The following is a 21437-nucleotide window of genomic DNA, read 5'->3' on the forward strand; positions in this document are numbered from 1 at the left end:
TTGAGGCTAGTCGGGTCTGTAACATTCTCTATTGCCCAACGACATGTAATTTACAAATCAAACACACATGCTGGGTATATATAATTGCACTTATTTCCTAGAGCGGCAATCCGCTGTTATTTTTGTAACGTTTGCCCTTCCAAGGCCAAGTTATCTATCGCAGCGTCCCTGAGGGCCCAGGCCCAGCGTGCGCCATGGCGGGGCCCCCAGCGGGGGCTGAGGCGGCGGGGGACGCACTCGGCAGCACCACGCCGCTCCCGCGGGGCAGAGGACACCCGGGGCGGAGGGCACCGGGGACGGAGGGCACCGGGGACGGAGGGCACCGGGGGCGGGCCGCCGTGTGGGTTGTGGAGCCGCCCCGAGAGGCGGGCCCGGCCCGGACGGCTCAGCGGCGGCTGCCCGAGTAAGAGTCGGCGGGGCGCGGGGGAAGCCAGGCCGCGGGGCGGGAGCGGGGTGGAGGAGGCAGCGGCGGGCCGAGGCCGCAGGCCGGGGAGCCCCGCGCTTCCTGCCCCGGGAACGGGCGCTGAGGGGCCGGCTCCGCCTCCGCCGCGCCCCGCAGGCCCCGGCTGGGCCCGCTGCCGGCGGCTGCTCCGGGCCCGCCGGTCCCCGCGGGGCCGCCTCAGGGGGCTGCTGTCGGCGGGCAGCGAGGCGGGGACCGCGGCTGCCCCCTCACCGCCCCCGCTGAGGCGCGGGGCCTGCTGAGCCTCCCCGGCCGAGGGACTCTGGGGTTTAAGTTTTGGCAATAAATGGTGTTTCTTCTCCCTTCGTTTCTCAGGGTCATGTGGAACTCTGCCACTCTGTGCTCCCTTGGCAGGCTGTCCCCCAGTGCCACATCGCTGCGCCCAAGGTTACAAACCTTAAATCGCGTGTTCGAAAGAAAATATAAGGGCTTGTGTCACGGTGAGCAGCCCGCACACGTCCTGCAGAGTCAGGGGTTGAGAAGGACACGCGACATGCTTCCCCGCCGTTTAGTAAGTAATAAAGCAAAATATAGACGGTACGCAAAAACGTACCCTGTTGTAGACGGACGTGTCCTGTCTGTGTATCGACATGTGTTCGAAGAAAATTTAAGGAACAGTGAGGCTGTTATTAAAAGGTAATAAACTGGTTTTGTGGTGGTTTAAAAATGTTGCTGCTCGTGATACGATGTGAGAGTTACTTAGGGGCACCTTAAGGAACTTTTTGACATAGGAAGAATGCTAATTAAAAAGCCCAGAGATTAAAAACTCTTTAAAAGTTAGGGTTTTTTTACCTAACCATTTTGAAGCTTAGACTCATTTCCTGGCTGCTCTTTTCTCAGGCAGAGCGAGTTCTGTAAGGATCAGCACTTAAAAATTCCATCCCCTCCAAAGAGTGCCTAAATGTTGACTGAAATGCCTAAATCTAGGTGCAGACTGTATGTAAAACAGTGCCATGTGACATTGTTTTGCATATATTGCCAAGAAGTATTTTTTCTCGACCTTCATAAAATTTGTTCCATGTTTGATTTTGAATGCAAAGACGTAAATTCACTCACGCATTTACAGATCCCCCCTGGAGGAGTAGGTGACGGTTATTGCAATTAATCGTGATTCACTGATAAAAGCAGGAAAATGTATTTTATGTGTTTGTCCTTAAAGATCAGACGGCAAAAATTCAAACGCCTTTGTTCAGAGGAGTGATACATGAGCTGGAGGCAAAGCTAAGCAAAACACACTGTGCCCTCCTGTGGTGGCATTTATGATATGATTAAAAATCCTTAGCCTTCTTCTGAGATTTTTCAATCTCTACCGTCTGCAGGAAGCCACAATGGAGTCACGTACGAAGTGGTGCATAAATACTTATGTCAAACAGTATTTTTAGTTAAAGATGATGCATCTTGGTGAAAAATATTTTACTTCAAATAAATTAAGAACTTGGTTTATTTAAGACCAAAATTATTCAAGATACCATATTGGTTTACAGTTCATTCAGTTCTTTATTCTGTACTTGATGCTGCCCTGATGATAACATTGGTAATCACCTCCTCTCTTGCTGATTGCAGTGACACTGCAGTGTTCACTACTTTTAAAGTGTATCTTCCATGCTGTAGTGCGTGCATTTCTTCTAGAGGTTATTAGACACTGGAAGGGGCTGCCCAGGGAGGTGGTGGAGTCACCATCTCTGGAGGGGTTTAAGAAAAGCCTGGACATGGCACTTAGTGCCCTGGTCTAGTTGCCATGGTGGTGTCAGGGCAATGGTTGGACTCGATGATCCCAGAGGGCTCTTCCAACCTGGTTGATTCTGTGAGTCTGTGATTCTACTTGCCAGTTACTGATTTTTGTCAGATGAACTTGTTGAGGGGAACTGGAGGAGGAAGCCCTTGATTCTTCCCTAGAGCAGTTGGAACATAGAGGTAAATGTCCATGCTGAATTAAGACTGGCAAATTATGATAACCTTATTAATAGGTGCAAGTTTCTAGGCTAACGTTGTTGTAGGACAGTATCTCTCCAGGTCAGCTTTGGTCACTGATGAAAACTGTGCAATACATTTAAGTCCTGTGTTCAGTGTACTGAAGGGTAACCTGTAAGTAAAGGTGGTTTTCATTAATTGAACCTTTGCTTTTTAAATCAGATACTCAGAATTGCTAGAGACGGTCCGTAAAGGAGGGGGAGAAAACGCCGTCTTGCGTCATACTCAGAGAAACAAGAAGCTGTTTGTTCGTGAACGCCTGAAGTTGCTACTTGATGAGGAGTCTTTTCTGGAGCTGTCTCCGCTGGCGGGCCTCGATATGCCGTACGGTGATGTCCCTGCTGCTGGGTGCCTTACGGGTAATCGTGAGCAAATGTGATGTTAGACGTAATGGGAAATTGATGGAGTTCATTTGTGTCATTGCTCATCTCTTTAAATATTATTCATATTAGATCTAAAGATGGATATGGGTTGAGGGTGTTGTTTTGAGCAGCCCATGCTGGAGGCACAGCCCAGAGGGAAGAAGGGTTTTGAGCCAACGTGGTCCTTGACATAATTTGAGAGCTGCTGTTGGGTGCAGTGATGAGTAAGGGAGTGAAGGCTGTGTGTGTTAGTTGTATTCTGTGTGTGCTGCACACCTTCCCAGAGTAAACAGCCTTGCTCACTGAGGGTAAGGGTTTGTTCTTACTGGGAAAGGAAAAAGGATGCGTGTAATAAGGTTTATGGAATATTTTAATATCTTAAGAATGTGCTTTTGTAGGAAAAAGAACATCAGTTCTACACAGTAGCAGCTCCCAACATGAAAGAGTTCAGCTGCTGCTGTATTATTCCTCTGCAATTTTTGCTGGGAAATCTGGGAGAAACCTTTAAAGCAAAAATGTTCTTTCATTTCTTCTAGATCTAATAATTTATCCTACTCACCAGTTACTGATTTTTGTCTCAAAGAATTTAGGATGATGTGTCAGATAAGCTGTTGTCTGTTAACGGAAGGGACCAAGTTTCTGTGAGACACAGGAGCTGTGACATTTATTTTGTAATATTTTTCAAATTATAGAGAAGTCTTTTCACTGCATTTTGAAGAGCAGTTCCAGTTTAAAAAGTAACTAGAAAATAGAGTATGAAATCTTATATTTTGTCACAGATTGTTACATTTTTCAGTTTTATATAGGTAATTTTTAATTGCCTTCCCTGTTACCTCAAGAGTTGGAAGTCAAACTATGTATTTTTGTCTCTTATATTGTCACCAAGATTAAATAAGTTTAATTCAAGGTCTGTCTTCTGTCATTTAGATTTTTTTTTAAATGTCATTGGCTTTCAGCTTGTTATTCCAGAGAAGAGCTGTAGATTTCTTCCCTGTGTGGTATTTGCAACTTAATTTGCAACTTCTTGATATAGTGTTACCAAAAGAACATCCTGGCTATAATTTGCCCCCCTTGTTTTGTCTGTGGTGTTTCAGAGGGTCCTGATGAGTCTCTGTGGTACCACTTACAGGAATCGGCAAAATCTGTGGGGTCTGGTGTGTCTTCATGGCAAATGATGCAACTGTAAAAGGAGGAACTATTTATCCAATTGGAGTGAAGAAACAATTAAGAGCTCAAGAAATAGCGATGCAGAACAGACTGTTGTCTGTGTACCTTGTTGACAGCGGGGGAGCATTCCTACCTCTACAGGTAATATCAGAACGACTTCATAGAAGAAAATACCTGTGTTTATCTTAATCATATTAATTTTTAGCAATAAACCCCAGATTTATATTTTGTTTTCTTGGCTGACTGTCATCGTCTGTTATAGTTAAACTGAGTTTCATCCACAAATCAGAGTCCAGGGGATGATTTGAAGATGCATAACAGTAGTGATCACTTTGGCTAATCTTGCATCTGGCACCTAATCAAAGTTTAGAAACTTGAGTATCAGTGGGGGGACAAAGTGGTGACCAAGCATAGGTGTTCCTCAGCGTGCTGAAATGCTTTGGTGTCTCTAATAAATTAGTACCTTGTTTGAGGTTTCTATTTTCAACTTCAGAATCTATAAAATGACTCTGTATTTTATTGTAATGTTTGTGATACTGTTGCAGTAACCTCCATGGCCTTTAAAAATGTAGTTAATACTGAAACTCACTTTGTCTTTTCTCTGTAATGTCAGTCAGAGCTGTTTCCTGACAAGCTGCACGGTGGCAGACTGTTCTACAATGAAGCAATCATGTCTGCCATGAGAATCCCTCAGGTACAGTGTCCTTTGGAGTGCAAGTAAGTGTAGTAAGTGGGATCAATAGAGTTCTGAAAAAAGTTTTGTTCTAATACAGATTGTAGGAAGAGCTCTCAACTTGCAAAAAATGCCTAAAGCTCACTTTGTTTGTGGGGAAGGGAGATTCAAATAGTATCTCACATAAAAATACTTCAGCCTTAAGGATCTTCTGAGTGTTTACCGACTGATCGTGATGGAAAAGCATCAAATCACCAGGTTATTTCAGAGTAAACACTGACCTCTCCCCAAAACAGCATTGCTGTTCATGCTGGTATTTGTAGCTCTAGTTCATTGTTCCCCAAGCTGCCATTTAGTCTCTCAAATGTTTCTGAGAGGTTCAGGTTGGACATTAGGAAGCATTTCTTCTCAGCAAGGGTCATTAGCCATTGGAAGGGGCTGCCCAGGGAGGTGGTGGAGTCACCATCTCTGGAGGGGTTTAAGAAAAGCCTGGACATGGCACTTAGTGCCCTGGTCTAGTTGCCATGGTGGTGTCAGGGCAATGGTTGGACTCGATGATCCCAGAGGGCTCTTCCAACCTCATTGATTCTGTGAGTCTGTGTAAAAGTTTTGCCTTTCTATTCTCCCCTCTCCAGCATCTTGATTTGGTTTCCGTGCCCTTCAGGTGGCAGTGGTGTGTGGCTCCTGTGTGGCTGGAGGTGCCTATGTTCCCACCATGGCAGAGGAAGCTGTGATCATAGATAAAATCGGGACGCTGTTCCTTGCTGGCCCGCCTCTGGTAAAAGCTGCTACAGGAGAATATGTCTCTCCCGAGGACCTAGGAGGAGCCAAACTTCACTCTGAGTATGTGAAATAATAAACTTAGCTTTAAAAAAACTGTCATTTGATATTAATGTGACTGAAGTGACAGGATACAATATGGTCCTCAAGGGCTGAAAAACATTCAGTGAAAAAAACCCAGTAGAAATGATACATTAATTATTATAAAGGTGGTCAGTTGTATACGTGGGAGTATCATAGGGCTAGATATAACTCTTTGAAATGAAAAAAGTAACGTGGCATTGTAATTTCAGCTTTACTACTGGAGGAACTTTCCACTCCCATTCTGTATACACACACACTGATAGAAATCTCGCATAGGTACAGAGGCCAGGATCAGGGCCAAAGTGGAACCTGTTATTACACTGTTTGCTTTCCTTCCCAGGTATGGGGTTTTTGTTAGATTAGCCAAATGGAAGTAAAATTAAGTGATGTGATGGGGTGAAGCAGGGACTGGACAGATCTGGATTTGGTTCTCCATTCTTCCACATACTTTCTGAACAACTTCAGGCGAGTCAGTTCCTCTGTGCCTCAGAGGGACCAGCTATAGAAGAGGAATGGTATCATTTCCTAATGTTAAACATTGTCAGGATACAAGGAAATAAACCTGTTAGGAGCTATCTAACCATGTCTTTAAGTCTGTTTTTCTATGTCAGAAATTTCTGTAGTTGTCAAAATAATTATTCCCTTCTAGACAGGGGAAAAGTGTGGCTTTGCTTCTTTGTTTTGGCATTCTGTGCTGTGTGTATGGTAACCAGATTCCATACCTTTCTCACAAAAACCAATACTAGCGTGACAATCAGCTGTGTTACACATAATATCTTTATATTCGGGCTGGAAGTGCTTATTTTGAAATAATTTTTAAAGTTTGTTTTCCCTTTATTGTTTGCAACATCATCATGAAAATAAATTCAAAGGTCTTTCTTTAATATAGGTAAACACAAAGGTCACAGAGCAGAACTTCTCCTTACTGTGAACTTGTTTTGGGGTTGGATCGCACAGGACTTCCACTGACTTAACTGCTTTCAGCTCATTCATGCAAGAGCAAAATCACACAATATTTTCAGGGAGTTTGGAGAGTCACAGTGCGGATTAAGGTTTTTCCTCTAGTTTGGGATTTCTATCAGAATTCAGATTTCATTAATTCAATACTAATTCATGTTGCTCTCTCTCCTAGAGTCAGTGGCTGTAGTGACCATTTTGCATCTTCAGAAAAGGAAGCCTATGAATGCATCCGAAATGTTATCTCTACGTTGAATTACGACCCACTGCCAGAGGAGGTCGTAGAGCATGACAGTCCTCTGTATAGTGCTGAGGAGCTCCTGGGACTGGCCCCACGAGATTATAGGTGTACTCTTCCTGTAAAGTTGGTAAGGTGACAGATACTGTACTCCTTTGTCCTTTCAGTCTGCTCTCTCGTAGCTCTGGATTAACAGGCAACAGGCTGTTCTCTCCTGGAGAACCCTGAAGTACTTGAGATATTCTGTACTATTACCTAATCAGTTGCCAAACTGTCTTGAGCCTGCAACAAAGTAGAAGGGCAACAATTCTGTAGAATTATAGAAAATATTTAAGCAGAGAACCTGCTAGAGATAAGAGAATTACAGATTATGGCAGCTGATCCCCATCTGTTTCCATGCACTGAGATGCTGTTATGTCAGTATGTCTTGTGTGGCTGTTGTCTGCCTTGAGAGTGTTCACCCCTTTAGTGTCCTGTTTTCCCTTCCCCCTGCTTTTTTTTTCCCCCCCAAATATTCAAGACTCTATCTGGTGACTTAAATGCAGAAAATACTGACTGAAAAAATGATAAAGCTGAAATTAAACTTGTTTGAGGCTGGGACAGACACTACTACATAAGCAGAGACATGCAGAACTGCCCACACTGTTTTCATCGTGTTGTTCTGGAAGAGATTTGGTCTCCAAGGCTGTGAATCCAGTATATTTTCCAGGGGTAAATTCCTACAGTTATTAATTGACTGTAGAAAGCAGGGTAGCTTTGAAGGCAGCTTTTAAACTGTGTTTGAAAAAAGCATGAGCAATGTGCTGCTGAGTGTTTCTTATGCACACAAACTGTAACTGCACAGGCTGGGTTTTTTACAACATTTTGATGCACATGAACAACTGTGCTCTGTAACACTGAAATAATTTTGGGGTGTAACGTTGGCTCAAAATACGTGGTTGGTAATCAAATGTAAACCCAAGTTTGATGTTTTGTGCATATTGAGTATTTAGTAGAGTGTAAGGCATAAAGGCCTCTACGCTCATTTTGGTTGACTTCTGGTATTATACAGGTCTCCTTAAAATATGAACAGAGCCGATTTTCTAGCAGAACTATCCTATTTTCACTTAAATTTCTGTAGTAAAGACTGTATATTATTTCTTTTCAGATTCTGAGCCGTCTGATGGATGGAAGCAGATTCCAGGAATTCAAGGCTCATTATGGAACAACATTAGTAACAGGATTTGGCCATGTGCAAGGGTAAGGCTGTCACATTTCACTAGCAAAATGTATGGATGTATTTGTCTAAATAGCTTTCATATCATCATCAGGTTTTATGGTATTCCAATAACAATGTTTATGACATTCTGAATCAGTCAAAATTGTAATAAAATACTTCTGGAAAGCCTGATCTATCTCTGAGCTCTGAATTCATCATGTCTCAGACCAATAGCAGCAGAGAGCGATTACAAATGAACAGTTTTCTTGGCTTTGTGAAATGATCTGTTTGTTCACAGACATTACTAGCCAGACAGTTGGAACACTGAAGTCTCAGCAGATTCCATAATAAGAAACAGCATCTTTAAAAGTGTTCCTTCCCAAACCGAGTTAAAGCTGTCATCCCTTGTCCCCGCTGGAGATGGGATAATACCCCTACAATAAAACCTTGCATAATTCAGATCAGACTGTGTTATTAACACATTCATGAAGCATACAACATTCTGATCAAATCATATTAAAAAAAAAAAAATAGTAAAATATATTTTTAGAGCCTCTTTAGGTTGAAAGTATAAAATTTTCAGATTGATTGTTACGTTGTATGTTACAGGGATTAGAGAGCCCAGAGTCCTGCCACCTTGTACATTGTCTTGCACTGTAAACTCTGACAGGGCATCTATAGCTTTACCTGCTCTCTGGGAATTAATCCATGTTAATACTTCCACGCTTTACATTTTGGGAGTGCTCTAAGACTTCGTTAGGTGTGTGAGTGAGTGAAATGATGTGTAAGTGCATCCTTTTACATCCTGAATTTCTGTAAAAGCACAGATCTCTGCCTGTGTGTGCGTATGGATATTTATGTTTTCATCCTTCAGAGCTACAGTTTCATAGGTTCTGGGGTTCAAAAGTGACAATGTTCCTGTGTCTGTTTTGCAGGCACTTGGTGGGGGTGGTGGCTAACAACGGGGAGCTGTCTCACGATGCCTCTCTCAAGGGTAGCCATTTCGTACAGCTGTGCAGTCAGCGGAGCATTCCCATCCTCTTCTTCCAAAACACGGCTCCACATGCAGCAGAGCCAGCCAGCATCTCACAGGTATGGCGTTTTTAGTTCAATGTGCTTCATTCAAGTAACGCCTCGTTCTTGTTTTGTTTAAGATTCCATTTTGAAAATTATTAATGGTTAGGAAAATAATTTTTTTAAACCAGTCTTGATGGTTTAAACCACGAAGCTTCATAATTACTTTGTTCTTAAATCTTTCCATTAGCATGCTCACTTTATGCTAATTTTCAGCAGGCCTCTATGCTTATCTAAAATGATACTGTCCAGCTGGCAAAACTGGGAATTTATAGTGCTTTTTACATTGAAATCCAGCCTATTGATTCTTCTGATACCATTGCGTTCCACAGAAAAACAGATATTTCTCTTTAAAAGGCATTAAAGCACAGGATGTTTTGTCCTGGGCTACAGAGAGCCTCATAGTAAAATCTACATTAGATTCTCTGAGCAGAGACTGTTTCTGCAGCCCTGTTCCTCCCAGCTGTCACCAGCTCCTGAGACAAAGCCTGGCCTAACTCCGTCGTATCTGGGCTTTGCTAATGCCTGGGAGAGCTGGGCTTGCTCAGTACCGTAGGTTTTTGCACACTGGTTATAATTGTTTTGCTGATTTACATTATAAAACAAGTGCATAATGAGCTATGGTATTTAATGATGCTGTGGAAGAAACGATCATACAGAATTGTAAAGAAATAAATGTTTTAGAAGAACACGTTTGGTGGGAGCGGAGGAAATATAAAAGAAAGACTTAAAGGATCTAAAATCTTTATTTTCTTTTCAGGCAGAGGCTCACTCCAACAGATTAAAAGCCCAGGCCTCCATGATGGCTGCTGTTGCTTGTGCTGCTGTGCCCAAAATAACCATCGTAATCGGTGGCTGTTACGGGAGCGAAAGTTACGTCATGGTACGGGTGGGATGAAGCTGGTGGGTTTGGTATTAGACTGTTTACTAAGATTTCATAGCACTTCATTTTTAAAACAGTGGGCTGTTGTTACATTTAACTCGATCTCTTATTTTAGCTACTTTAAAAGAAATGCATCACAAGGTGTGAATACTGAAAATCTGGTGTGCATCTAAGCACCCAGAGCCAGTTCTGAAAACCAGGTTAGCTGAAAATGTCCCTGCTCAGGAGCCGATCCTCCCTTTTTCTCAGCACGTGCTGTTTGTTCTCAGTGCTCAAGGAGCACATCTCCTTTAGTCGTGCTGCTCTTGTGCTGTTCACGCTGTGATTAAGTGCAATAGGGCTCTTGGTTTGCTCAGAATTAAACATGTAAGTGGCTTGGAGGAAAAATGAGATAATAAACCAGCACTATTGCAGGCAGTGGGGGTGGGTGCTGCCACAGGCTGTCTGTACTGATACAGCAGCTGTAAGGGTAAAGGAGCTGTATCATTAGTGCTTTACAAATTAAACTGTTACATTCAGCCTTGAGCTTGGTGGTGTCATCCTACAGCCATCTTCTCCTGATTAATTTCAGTCCCTTTGTACTGTGCATTTTTTTGTAGTGTGGGCGATCGTTCAGTCCAAACTTCCTGTTCCTGTGGCCTAATGCAAGAGTTGCTCTGGTGGATTCAAGACATTTCTCCACAGTGCCACGAGCTGGGGACAGTGACTGTACAGATGAATCAGAGCTAAAACAGCTGAAAGAAAAGTAAGGACATTAAATATAAACCCTTGCAGTTACACTGGGATTTAATTAGTTAAATTACCTACTTTATTCATCTCACAGATCAACACATCGCAAACAAATACAGCAAACCTGAATCTACTGAAAAATATTTTAAATTTCTATGTAATTCCATGTCTGCTCTTAGGATCTTCTCAAGGAAACACAAATGTTTGACTTAAAAAAAAACAACCAAACAAAAAAAACCCTGAAACTATAGAATCAAGAATCAAGATATTCTGCTGTATATTAAACACTGGCGATCACCTGTGGAGGGTGGTCTGTACTGCAGAGGACTGAAATGCTGTAATGTATCTGCTGGGTTCTAATTAATTTTAACAGTACTGCACATGCACTACAGATTGAAGTACATGACTTCTTCATCTATGATTTTGTTTTACTGGCCTGATGGTTTTTATTACATTTTGTGCTTTCAAGCTTGTTTAATACTGTCTTCTCCAGGCTAGAGGAAGAAAGCAGTGCGTTCTACTCCTCTGCCAGGCTCTGGGATGATGGTGTAATTCTCCCTCAGAACACTAGGAAGGTAGGTTTTGCCTTTTATGTTCTTTACAGTGCATGTTATCCTCGGATCTCCAAAGGATCTTGCGGGAGTGCATGAGCCTCTGACTTGCTCGACGTCAGCGGCGTGCTGATTCCCAGAACTGCATCCCCCACTTCTCACTCCGTTTTCTGTGGCGTTGAGCTTTGCAGTTCTCATCTTTTCTCCTCCCTGTTGGTCTATCCAAGAAGTTTCTGTTGAATTCTGGTTACGTGCTGGTTACTTGGCTACAGCATTTCCTCCTCGAGCCTCTTAACTGACTTGACCATTTGATTCTGTATCCAAATCCTTTCTTTTTTCGGTCTTGCATAATCACCTGTATCTTCACTCTTAAGTTCAGGCTCTTCACCCTTCACATTGTTTCCTTTCTCTTGTCCTAGGATGTTTCCTTTTGCTACTTTCTCTCCCTGCTTGTAATTTGCTGCTTACATTTGGGACGTCCCCTCCCTGCCTTTTGATTTAGTTTTTAAGCTCCACTAGATTCTTTCTGAAAGCCGCCGCTTTGTTCTGTTTTTTTCTTGTTATATTGTTTATCAGCAATACTTAAAACGTTCTTTGTGCTTCTGAAGCTTGTTTATGTAAAGCTCACAAATACAGCCTGCTACCAATTCATCCTCCTTAATATGGTACCTATTTGTGGTACTACGTAGATGTTAAATATTTTCTGTGGAATGTCTGGGAACTTTGATAATGGGAGAGCACCGAGAAGTATTTTCTAGTACTGGAGCCCAGACTACCTCTCTCTTGGAACTACACGTGCAAAGAAAACAGTGACAGTTGAAATGAATCACTGTTACTCTCTGGTGATTTTCACCAGCACACCACAAGTCCTCTTTGCTTGTTTAGCTGGTTTTTACAATATTTTTTTGCTCCTTTATCCCACTTCTTGCTAATAGATGGAGTTTATGTTTAGCTTTGTCTGAACTGGCAGCGTGTGCTCCTTCAGCTCCTTAACATGCTTTTTTTAAAAGAGGCTTTTAAAAGAAAACGTGTGCTCTAGTAGCAGTGGAATAGGGAGAATTAGCCTGTTTTTAAAGACCAAAACCAGTTCTGTATTTTCAGTCCCTGTTGTCACAAGGCATCAAGAAAGATGACTTCTTGGGAAGAGATGGATGTGGAGGAGCAGGATGTTCTGATAATTTTTGATATGTGATTGGGAATCTGGGGAGCAGAGCTACGTAACAACAGAAATGGATTATAACAGAGTATGTTTTCATTGGAGTTTTGCAGCAAAAAAGGTGCAAATTTAAGGTCCCTTCCAACCCAAACCATTCTGTGATTCTATGATTCCATGAAATAGCTTCCCTGTGTTCCAGAAGTAATTCTCCTGTCACCACAGTGACTTTGAAATGGTTTAGTGGTCTCTGGATGCCACGTGTAGGCTTTGGGATCCTGAGGACCTTTCTTCCTTTCCCTTTCCCCTGCCCAGTGGCACTGGCACTGCCCTCTCTTTCCCCAAGAAGGCAGCTGACAGCTGTTTGCTGGGGATGGGCATGGGTTTGCACAAAGAACAAATGCATTATGGAGGAGTGCAGAACTAGTAAGTTTTACTGTTTTTGTTTCAGAGGCTCGTTGCTTACATTATTTTCTGTTTTTAATTAGGTAATTGCACAGTGCTTAGAGATTATAGAGCAGCAGAAGTACCAGCTCGTATCTCGGTGTCGATACCCTGTCATCAGAATGTGACTGCGGCCGCTTTCAAATCATCAGCCTTTTAAAGTTAGCACCAAGGACTAGAAATCTTTAATGTAAATGATTTTCTAACTCTTTGATACCATTAATAAAAATATTAAACCATTGCAGACAAACAAGAGTCCTGGATTTGAAGTCTGTTAGCAATAAGTTTGTATTTTGAACCATAGCCTCTTACTACAGTAGTTGAAAATTTATTTTCTGAAAAGGAAGGATTAAGCCAAGAGTCTAGAGCACTCTAAGGAAGGAAATTCATCCCAAGTCATAACAATTGCTTGGGTTTTTTTTCATATTCATGTTTTAGTATGAAATCCAGAGCTGAAGAAACTCCACTTTGACAAAAGAAATGGGAAAGAGAAAACACACAAGCTGCCCCCAGACTTGTGTCGTTTTCACTGCGTAGTTCTGGGCATGGAACATCTGAAAACTGTGCCAAAGGGTGCGTTTGAAAAATACCTGGTGAAGTATTTTGAAGAATCATCAACAAAATCGAGACACTCGATCTTAATTAAATAGCCATACAAATAAAAAGTGATGCTGAAGGAATTTGAGTGCTTGTAAATGGAGACTGCACCTTGTCGGAGCTGGAGCGAACCCAACGCAGCGCGCTGCAGGCAGCGGTCACGCCTTCTTGAAGAGTCCGTGGAAAGTCACAGGAATGTTCACCTCCACTTCAGCCCTGGCCACCTCGCTCATGTCCTTGGCGTTCAGGATCAGCAGGTAGGCAGGCTTCGGCCCTGCGCCCGGGCTGATCACGATGCTCAGCACCACCCCTGGCAGGCAAGAAAAACAGCTGGGAAGAGGCTGGGCCATGAGGACAACAGATCTGTCTGAACCTGGAGGGCTTTCTCCTCCTTTGTTTTCATTCAAGTCTTAATTTCCACACCTCCTCCTCAGAAGCTTCCTTCCCACCAGTGTCTGCTCGTGCCCTGGCACAGCCTTGCAGACAGAGCATCTCAAATCCCCCTGCCATTGACCAAAATCAAAGCAGTGTTACCATCATCTTCCTCCAGGGCATCCGGATGGGGCACAAAGATCGGCTCCGATGGGTACGAATCCGGCTCCTGCCATACCCAGGTCTCCTTTGTTCTAACATTCAGCTTGCAAAGCTAAATGTGGGAAAAAAAAAAAAACAAACCACATCTCAGAAATATTCTTTCTTATCCTTAAACTGAAAGCTCATGGAAAAGATGAGCCTCACCCATTTGCTGGTAGTTACCCTGTCTGGGACAAAGTGGTTCAGCCCCAGCCCGTACGTGTACGTGTAAGGTTTCCCACCGTATTTCTTGTAATTGATCTGTGGAAATTCAAAGGCTGCAATAGAAACAAACACACACGCGTGAGGATTAGTGGGACGTGGCGTGCAGGGGGTGCTCGTGTTGCTGCTGGCTGTGCTTCGGGGTCCTCATCTTACCGTGGCGTGGCCCCGAGAAAATCACTTCTGGCTCCAGCCAGATGGTCTCATCGCTGCGCAGGGTGGCCGTGGCCGTTGTGTAGGGCAGGGTGACCAGGTTCTTTCCCGTGTCAGCCTGGGATGAAGGAAATTACCCAAGAGAAGCGGAGAAACATTTCTTTTAGTCTATTTGTAGAGATCTGTTGCAAATTGCGTTGAAGAGCGAAGGCAGCGACGTGCAGCAGAGCCCCATGGAGCTGCAGGATCGCAGCGCGCTCGGGCGCGGCTGCTGCTTCCACTTCTGAGCCAGCAGCAGGGCAGTAAGTGCCTGTTGCTGAAATCCCCCCCGTGTCAGCCTTCCCTGTGCTCCTAAACACGTGCATAACTTTTTGCCCCACGTGGGAAATAAGAATTACACTGATCAGCTAAAGAAAATAAACAGTTTATCTGAAGGCCCATGCTTCCACCCGCTCATTAAAATGTTTAATTCGAATTAAATGGGGTCAGGTGGAGGATGAGTGTGGAGCCGCCCGGTACCTTGTCGATGTGCAGGGGCAGGACGTATCTGCGGGCTTCGGGCTGCGGGGCCTTCTCTGCCTGGCGCTTCACTTCATCCCAGTTCGCTCGTAGGTTGGCCAAGTAGAGGTAATTGTAAACGAACTCGAACCTGCACAAAGAGAATCACAGAATCAGTCAGGTTGGAAGAGCCCTCTGGGATCATCAAGTCCAACCATTGCCCTGACACCACCATGGCAACTAGACCAGGGCACTAAGTGCCATGTCCAGGCTTTTCTTAAACCCCTCCAGAGATGGTGACTTCACCACCTCCCTGGGCAGCCCCTTCCAATGGCTAATGACCCTTGCTGAGAAGAAATGCTTCCTAATGTCCAACCTGACCCTCCCCTGGCCAAGCTTGCCCCCACCGGCTCGTGCAGGGGACGGCGCGATGCCGCAGGGACCAGCTCGGCACGGCCAAGACTCACCCCTTCCAGGTGCAGAGGTCGACGATCAGAAATCCGTTATCTTCGTAGGTGTTGATGTGATGGAACAGGTTGAAGGCTGAGGTGCGGTATTTGATGTTGAGGAGCCTGCCTTTCTTTTTCTCTGCCACGTGAAGCCAGACCTGAAAAGAAAGCTGCAGCTTGGTATAGGCTCAGAGAAATGAAGGTGAAACGAATACTATGGGCCTCCCAGTCCAGGGGTGGCTGCCCAGTAGAGCCCAGTTTGGTAGGACTGGCTGCTTACCCCCATGGTTTCGTTGGACTCAAAGCAGTCCATGTAGTTGGCTCCCCAAAGGCTCCAGGAGGAGAGGAACTTGAGGAGGTTGATTTTCACCGGGGTTTCAACAAACACTATGTAGTTGGAGGTCAGCCCAAAGCTGGAAACGTACGGGGAGCACATAGAATCACAGACTGGTTTGGGTTGGAAGGGACCTTAAAGACCGTCTAGTTCCAACCCCCTGCCACGGGCAGGGACACCTTCCACCAGACCAGGTTGCTCCCAGCCCCATCCAACCTGGCCTTGAACACTGCCAGGGAGGGGGCAGCCACAGCTTCTCTGGGCAGCCTGGGCCAGGCTCTCACCACCCTCACAGCAAAGAATTTCTTCCTAATATCTCATCTAAATCTCCCCTCTTTCACTTTAAAACCATTCCCCCTCGTCCTATCACTAGATCTTCATGTAAAAAGTCCCTCTCCCGCTTTCCTGTAGCCCCTTCAGGCACTGGAAGGTGCTAGAAGGTCTCCCCAGAGTCTTCTCTTCTCCAGGCTGAACAGCCCCAGCTCTCTCAGCCTGTCTCCATAGCAGAGGTGCTCCAAGCTCACCAAGCTCACTGTAGTTAGTTTGGAAACAAACCACATAGTAGTGCTTCTTAGGCACTGAATACAGCACGCAGCTCGTCGCTTAAAACGTCAGGGGTATAAACCCACTGATTTTGGTAAATCACCTCATTTTAGTGGCTGATCACACGCGAGAACAAGCACCGATACCACCGCGGCCGAGCACGCGACGCCAGCGATCCCTCTCTGCAGCCAACCCCGCGAATCCTCACCTGTGAACGTAGGAGGGCTTAAACCTGTCGCTGCAGGGGAACTGCACCACCACCTCCGACTTGGTCATCGGGTCTTCCTTGTCTGGAACAGGGCGGGTGAAGGTTACGGAGAGTTTAACCCATACTTACTTAGTGTTTGTAGCGTTTACCCAGCAAGTTTCTGCCTTTAACACAAAGGCAGTTCATGAAACCACGTAAACAGTTGTTCTAAAGCGAACAATTCTTTACTTAAAAAAGCAAATAAAATCTAAAGAAGATTAAAAATAAAGTAACGTGATGATGAAACTCATTTGAAGGACAAAAAAAAGTGATTTATGGGCCAAGATTTTCTCCTTTCGCTGAGGTGGGATTAACGGACCTGCCTGAAGCGGAGGAATCCGGATGATGTTGTAGGCGAGCGAAAAGTTTTTTCCAAAGCAGTTGCCGATGTTGTAAACTGTCCCGTCGTTCTCAACGTGGGGATGAGCCGTCGCCCCATTGACGGACACGTATTTGCAGAGATCCACCTGGAGAAGGAGATGTGGAAAGTCAGGAGCTTTCGTGGCAGGAGAGGGGAAGTCATGAGCTCTGCGAGGTGTTGCTGGTCAATATGACCTCACTTCAGATGTGGGAAGTTCTTCTCTGAGCCCAAATCACTGTTTCCTTGTTCCAAGAAGCTGTTTATCAAACATAGAATCACAGACTGGTTTGGGTTGCAAAGCCCACCTAGTTCCAACCCCCTGCCACAGGCAGGGACACCTTCCACCAGACCAGGTTGCTCCAAGCCCCATCCAGCCTGGCCTTGAACACTGCCAGGGAGGGGGCAGCCACAGCTTCTCTGGGCAACCTGGGCCAGGGTCTCACCACCCTCACAGCAAAGAATTTCCTCCTAAGATCTCATCTAAATCATTTTTCAGTTTTACTCCTCCACGTATGTAAAAGCACGGTACAAAGCCTCACCTGCTTAATTGTCTCTAATGTATCTGGGTTAATTTTGGTTATAAAGTTGGTCTCAGTACAGGCGTAGTAATCTTCGCCGACCGGGTAGACGTTAACGAGGGCGTTATCAGTGACCTCCACACCTTTGAAGTACGAGAAAAACCTGAGCAGAGGAAACAGACGGGCAGTCGGGGGCTCCTCGGGGGCAGAAGCACCGCAGGACGTAGCTGCAGCGTCTACAACCCCGAGGTACCTGGAAAAGATGTTCTTGCACGGGTCTGGGTACGCGTAGGTGCCAAATTCCGTTATCACGATCCTTTTCTCGGTCATGGCTCGCACGTAAGCGTCAGTCCTGACAAACCTGGGGATGGCAAGAAGGCTCGTTAAGGTACAGCTGTCAAAACGCAATTAAAACACAGAATCACAGAATCAATCAGCTTGGAAGAGCCCTCTGAGATCATCGAGTCCAACCATTGCCCTGACACCACCATGACAACTAGACCAGGGCACTAAGTGCCATGTCCAGTCTTTTCTTAAACCCCTCCAGAGATGGTGACTCCACCACCTCCCTGGGCAGCCCCTTCCAATGGCTAATGACCCTTGCTGAGAAGAAATGCTTCCTAATGTCCAACCTGAACCTCCCCTGGCCAAGCTTGAGGCTGTGTCCTCTTGTCCTAGCGCTGGTTGCCTGGGAGAAGAGGCCGACTCCCACTCAGCTACAACCTCCCTTCAGGTAGTTGTAGACTGCACTAAGGTCACCTCTGAGCCTCCTCTTCTCCAGGCTAAACACCCCCAGCTCCCTCAGCCGTTCCTCGGAGGTCAGACCCTCCAGACCCTTCACCAGCTTGGTCGCCCTCCTCTGGACTCGCTCACAAGAACACGAATGTCCTTGTGATGAGCCTCACGAGGCCTCTGAAAGCCGCAGGTCCCCGCAGCCTCACGGTGCTCCTGGAGCACGTGGGGTCCAGCGACCACCCCACTGCACCGCAGCCCCGGGCGGGGATGGCTGGTGGAGAGCTGGAGCTGGTGGGAAACACGGCGCTTTGCCCAAGTGTCCTGCACCAAACCCCCAACAGCCGAGGGCTTGGCCGCTCCTAACGCAAAACGCGTTTCATTTTTCAGAGATGGGGGAATTTTGTCACTGGCTGCAGCTGTGTCCAGCCCTCCCTCCCCTCCCCTCAGAGAGCTTTGGTAATCTGTACAAAAAATTGCATTTCTACTAACTATGAGTAAGTTTCCAGTTATTTTCAGCTGGTTTTAGTGATCTTATCATTAGAGCTCTTCCAATAACTGCATGGACTTGAAATAACCGAGCAGACCCCATCCCCAGCGCTTACAGTCGAGCAAATGCTTCATTATTTATATTTTCTTTTGCTTGGAAAACTCCCCCGTACCTTCGGTGGTAGGTAACGTGCCCCTCCTTGAAGTCGAACTTGTGGAGGAGCGCCTGGCCGTCAAAGAGGTGGTAGAAGGGCTCCGCGCCCACCTCGAACAAGCCGGGCCCACATCTCAGGAGGCTTCCTCGCAGCCAGGTGGGAATCCTGCCTGCGGAAGACACGGCCCACGGCACATCAGACCGAGTAAAATTATTGTGTCAACAAAAAGAATGAAATTTGAAACTATTTTTTTTAATGTTTATTAAACTTGGTTTTTAAAGACACGTGAGCTCTTCAAACCATGCTGTTTTCTTCACCTACCCACCTACTGTAGACCAAGACATTCAGTATTGATACGTCCGAAGATCCCCCAGCCAATCTGTCCTTCCTCTACCCCAAAATTCACCAGCCCTGTTGGGTCCTGTACCCCGACCCACTGCTTCAGCCCTTGTAAAGCCTCCGAGCTTGGGTGGCCCACAAGCTCCCGAGAGCAAAAGCTGGGCAGGAGGAGACCCGGGAGCCCACACCAACCTGTGACGTGGGCCGTCACCGGCGAGGCCAGCTCCTCCACCGTCTCAAAGAGCTTCTTGTAGCCGCCCGCGGGATGCTCCACTCTGAAAGGGCCAGCGGACCTGGGGTTAGCCCGGTTCCGGACAGCTCTGGGAAGGCCCCCGAGGGAGGGGGGGTGTTGCTGGATAGACTGATCTGCAACTTGTAAATAACTTGAGAGATGAGGAGGGAGAAGCACCAGCCTCGGTGGGGGGGAAGGTCCCGAGGGCTCTGCCCCGCTACTGCGGCCGCCTGCAAACCATCCCGAGCACACGGAGGGACGGGGAACACCGAGGGGACAGCCCGTGCAGGCAAACACCCTCACCCAACGCACAGACCCAGGATCTCCCGAAACATCCGGAAGCAAAATCCAACTTGTAGCTCCCAAGGCTTCGATAAGCATTTTTTCCCCCTTTTTTCTTAGCTGAGAATTATTTGGTGTGTTCCAGCTTTGCCCAGCGCAGAGCCCATGAAGACCCACCAGACACGGGCTGTGCGGGCACTGTCCTTCCCCTCCGTCCCCAGAGATGAGCCTGTTCCCCTGACCAGGGTCACACCTCGGCACGGGACATACCGGCACGGACACCCCCCCACAGAGACCCCCGTCCTCCTCCCCTCCGGGCTGCACTGACCCCCAGCCTCACAGCAGCCCCCCCAGCCACGCTGCGCCGTGGGGCTCGCTCCTGCAGAGCACAGCCCGCGGGAATACTCACTGGCTGTACATTTTCTCCCCGCCGAAGGGCCTGAGCAGCCGAGCGCAGGGCGGGGGCCGTGTGCTGGGTATTTATGGGGCGCTGAGCCCTGCCCAGGGGAGCCCCGTGCCCAAAGCCGCCCCGGGAACAGAGCGGGCTTTCACCGCCAAAATCCTCCCGGGGCTTTGGCAGGTTTTGTTTTGCTGGGCACACAAAAAAGGGCTTTGAATGTTTTTCTGAGACCTAAATTCTTCCCAAGCAGAAGTGATTACAAAGGAAAAAAAAAGCCCAGAAAGGAGTGAAACGGAGCGCGCTGGAGCCGCGCCGAGCGGCACGCCGGGCGCTTGGCACGGCCACTCGGCTCTTCGCTGGTGGGCACAACGCCGGCCCCGCGCCCCAGGGAGGCCTTCCCAGCTCCACCACGGAGCGAGGGCAGCCAGAAACTGCTCCTCCCTGCAAAGCCACCTCGATGCCGTGACCCCGGGGCTCTCCTCTGCCCCTGCCCGCCTGCAAACGGGGAGCGGTGCTTCCCCTGGCAGCGACGTGACGGGAGAGAGACCAAGAAATAAGATGTCAGTGTCAAATATTATCATTTCTATCTCCTGTACACATCATCCACCAGCTTTTTCCCCCGTCCCAGGCTTCTGTGAAGTCTCTCTGCTTCAGCACGGTGGTACAAGTACAGCAGGACCCCTTGCCCACCAGCCAGGAGGGGGTCAGGGACCACCGTCGCCCACCACCGCTGCTCTCGTTCCGGTACGGTGGCACACGCCGGCAGCTCCGGTTGCTGCATCGGGCAGGTCTCTCAAGTTTAATGCACATAAAGGATATTTTTACACGGGTGTTAACAGCCCTACGCACTCAGAGCCATCCAACTGGAGCATCACTTGTTGCACACACAGCACTTGCTGTCAGATGGCCTGAAGATCGCTTTAAAAACCCACCTCCAGGGAGAGCAGATGTTTATGCAAACAACGGGGCTGTACGGAGTCATTTGGAAGATTAACGAGATTAGAAAGATTACTGCTCTGCCCCTCACGGGTAGCCTGTGGTACAGGATGAAGACGTTTCATAATGCTGCGTACCTTCAGGCTCCGCTCCCATGCAAACAGGAGTGACCCAAACAGCGGCGAAAGGAGGAAATCAGACGTTAAACAGGCCCGTGTTAGAGCTGCTACTACAACCATTCAGTGAAAGGTTGGCTTCCTTCTCTTGAGAGTTCCTTTCCTTCTCTCCTTTCTTCTCCTTCCTTCCTTCTTCTCCTTCTCCTTCTTCTCCTTCTCCTCCTTCTTCTCCTCCTTCTTCCTTCTCCTTCCTTCCTTCTTTCCTCCTTCTCCTTCCTTCTTTCCTCCTTCTCCTTCCTTCCTTCTTCTCCTTCCTTCCTTCTTCTCCTTCCTTCCTTCTTCTCCTTCCTTCCTTCTTCTTCTCCTTCCTCCCTCCTTCTCCTTCCTTCCTTCTCCTTCCTTCCTTCTTCTTCTCCTTCCTCCCTCCTTCTCCTTCCTTCCTTCTTCTCCTCCTTCCTTTTCCTCCTCCTCCCTCTCCTCCTCCTCCCTCCTTCTTCCCCTTCTCCTTCCTTCTCTTCTCCTTCCTTTTCTTTCTGA

At 46.8% G+C, this 21437-nt stretch overlaps 2 protein-coding genes across 2 annotated transcripts; one reads left to right on the plus strand and one right to left on the minus strand.

The window, feature by feature from the left end:
• The first annotated feature begins 343 nt into the window (after window positions 1-343).
• Window positions 344-12966, plus strand: LOC137666581 (biotin-dependent 3-methylcrotonyl-coenzyme A carboxylase beta1 subunit-like). Its single transcript, XM_068406684.1, has 13 exons — window positions 344-403; window positions 776-1096; window positions 2594-2790; window positions 3923-4101; window positions 4574-4654; window positions 5298-5476; window positions 6630-6822; window positions 7840-7931; window positions 8826-8982; window positions 9725-9847; window positions 10447-10592; window positions 11070-11151; window positions 12769-12966. Exons 2-13 carry the CDS (start codon window positions 780-782, stop codon window positions 12850-12852), a joined length of 1830 nt encoding a protein of 609 aa, XP_068262785.1. The 5' UTR covers window positions 344-403; window positions 776-779; the 3' UTR covers window positions 12853-12966.
• A 513-nt stretch (window positions 12967-13479) lies between these two features.
• Window positions 13480-19868, minus strand: RPE65 (retinoid isomerohydrolase RPE65). Its single transcript, XM_068406851.1, has 14 exons — window positions 19858-19868; window positions 19127-19209; window positions 18614-18764; window positions 17473-17580; window positions 17241-17382; window positions 16660-16807; window positions 16302-16383; window positions 15497-15629; window positions 15235-15374; window positions 14789-14918; window positions 14273-14387; window positions 14078-14172; window positions 13856-13967; window positions 13480-13631 (listed from the first exon to the last, which is right to left on the minus strand). Exons 1-14 carry the CDS (start codon window positions 19866-19868, stop codon window positions 13480-13482), a joined length of 1602 nt encoding a protein of 533 aa, XP_068262952.1.
• Window positions 19869-21437: the final 1569 nt, after the last annotated feature.

Source organism: Nyctibius grandis, chromosome 8, assembly GCF_013368605.1.
Source record: "Nyctibius grandis isolate bNycGra1 chromosome 8, bNycGra1.pri, whole genome shotgun sequence".
Classification (NCBI taxonomy): Eukaryota; Metazoa; Chordata; class Aves; order Nyctibiiformes; family Nyctibiidae; genus Nyctibius; species Nyctibius grandis.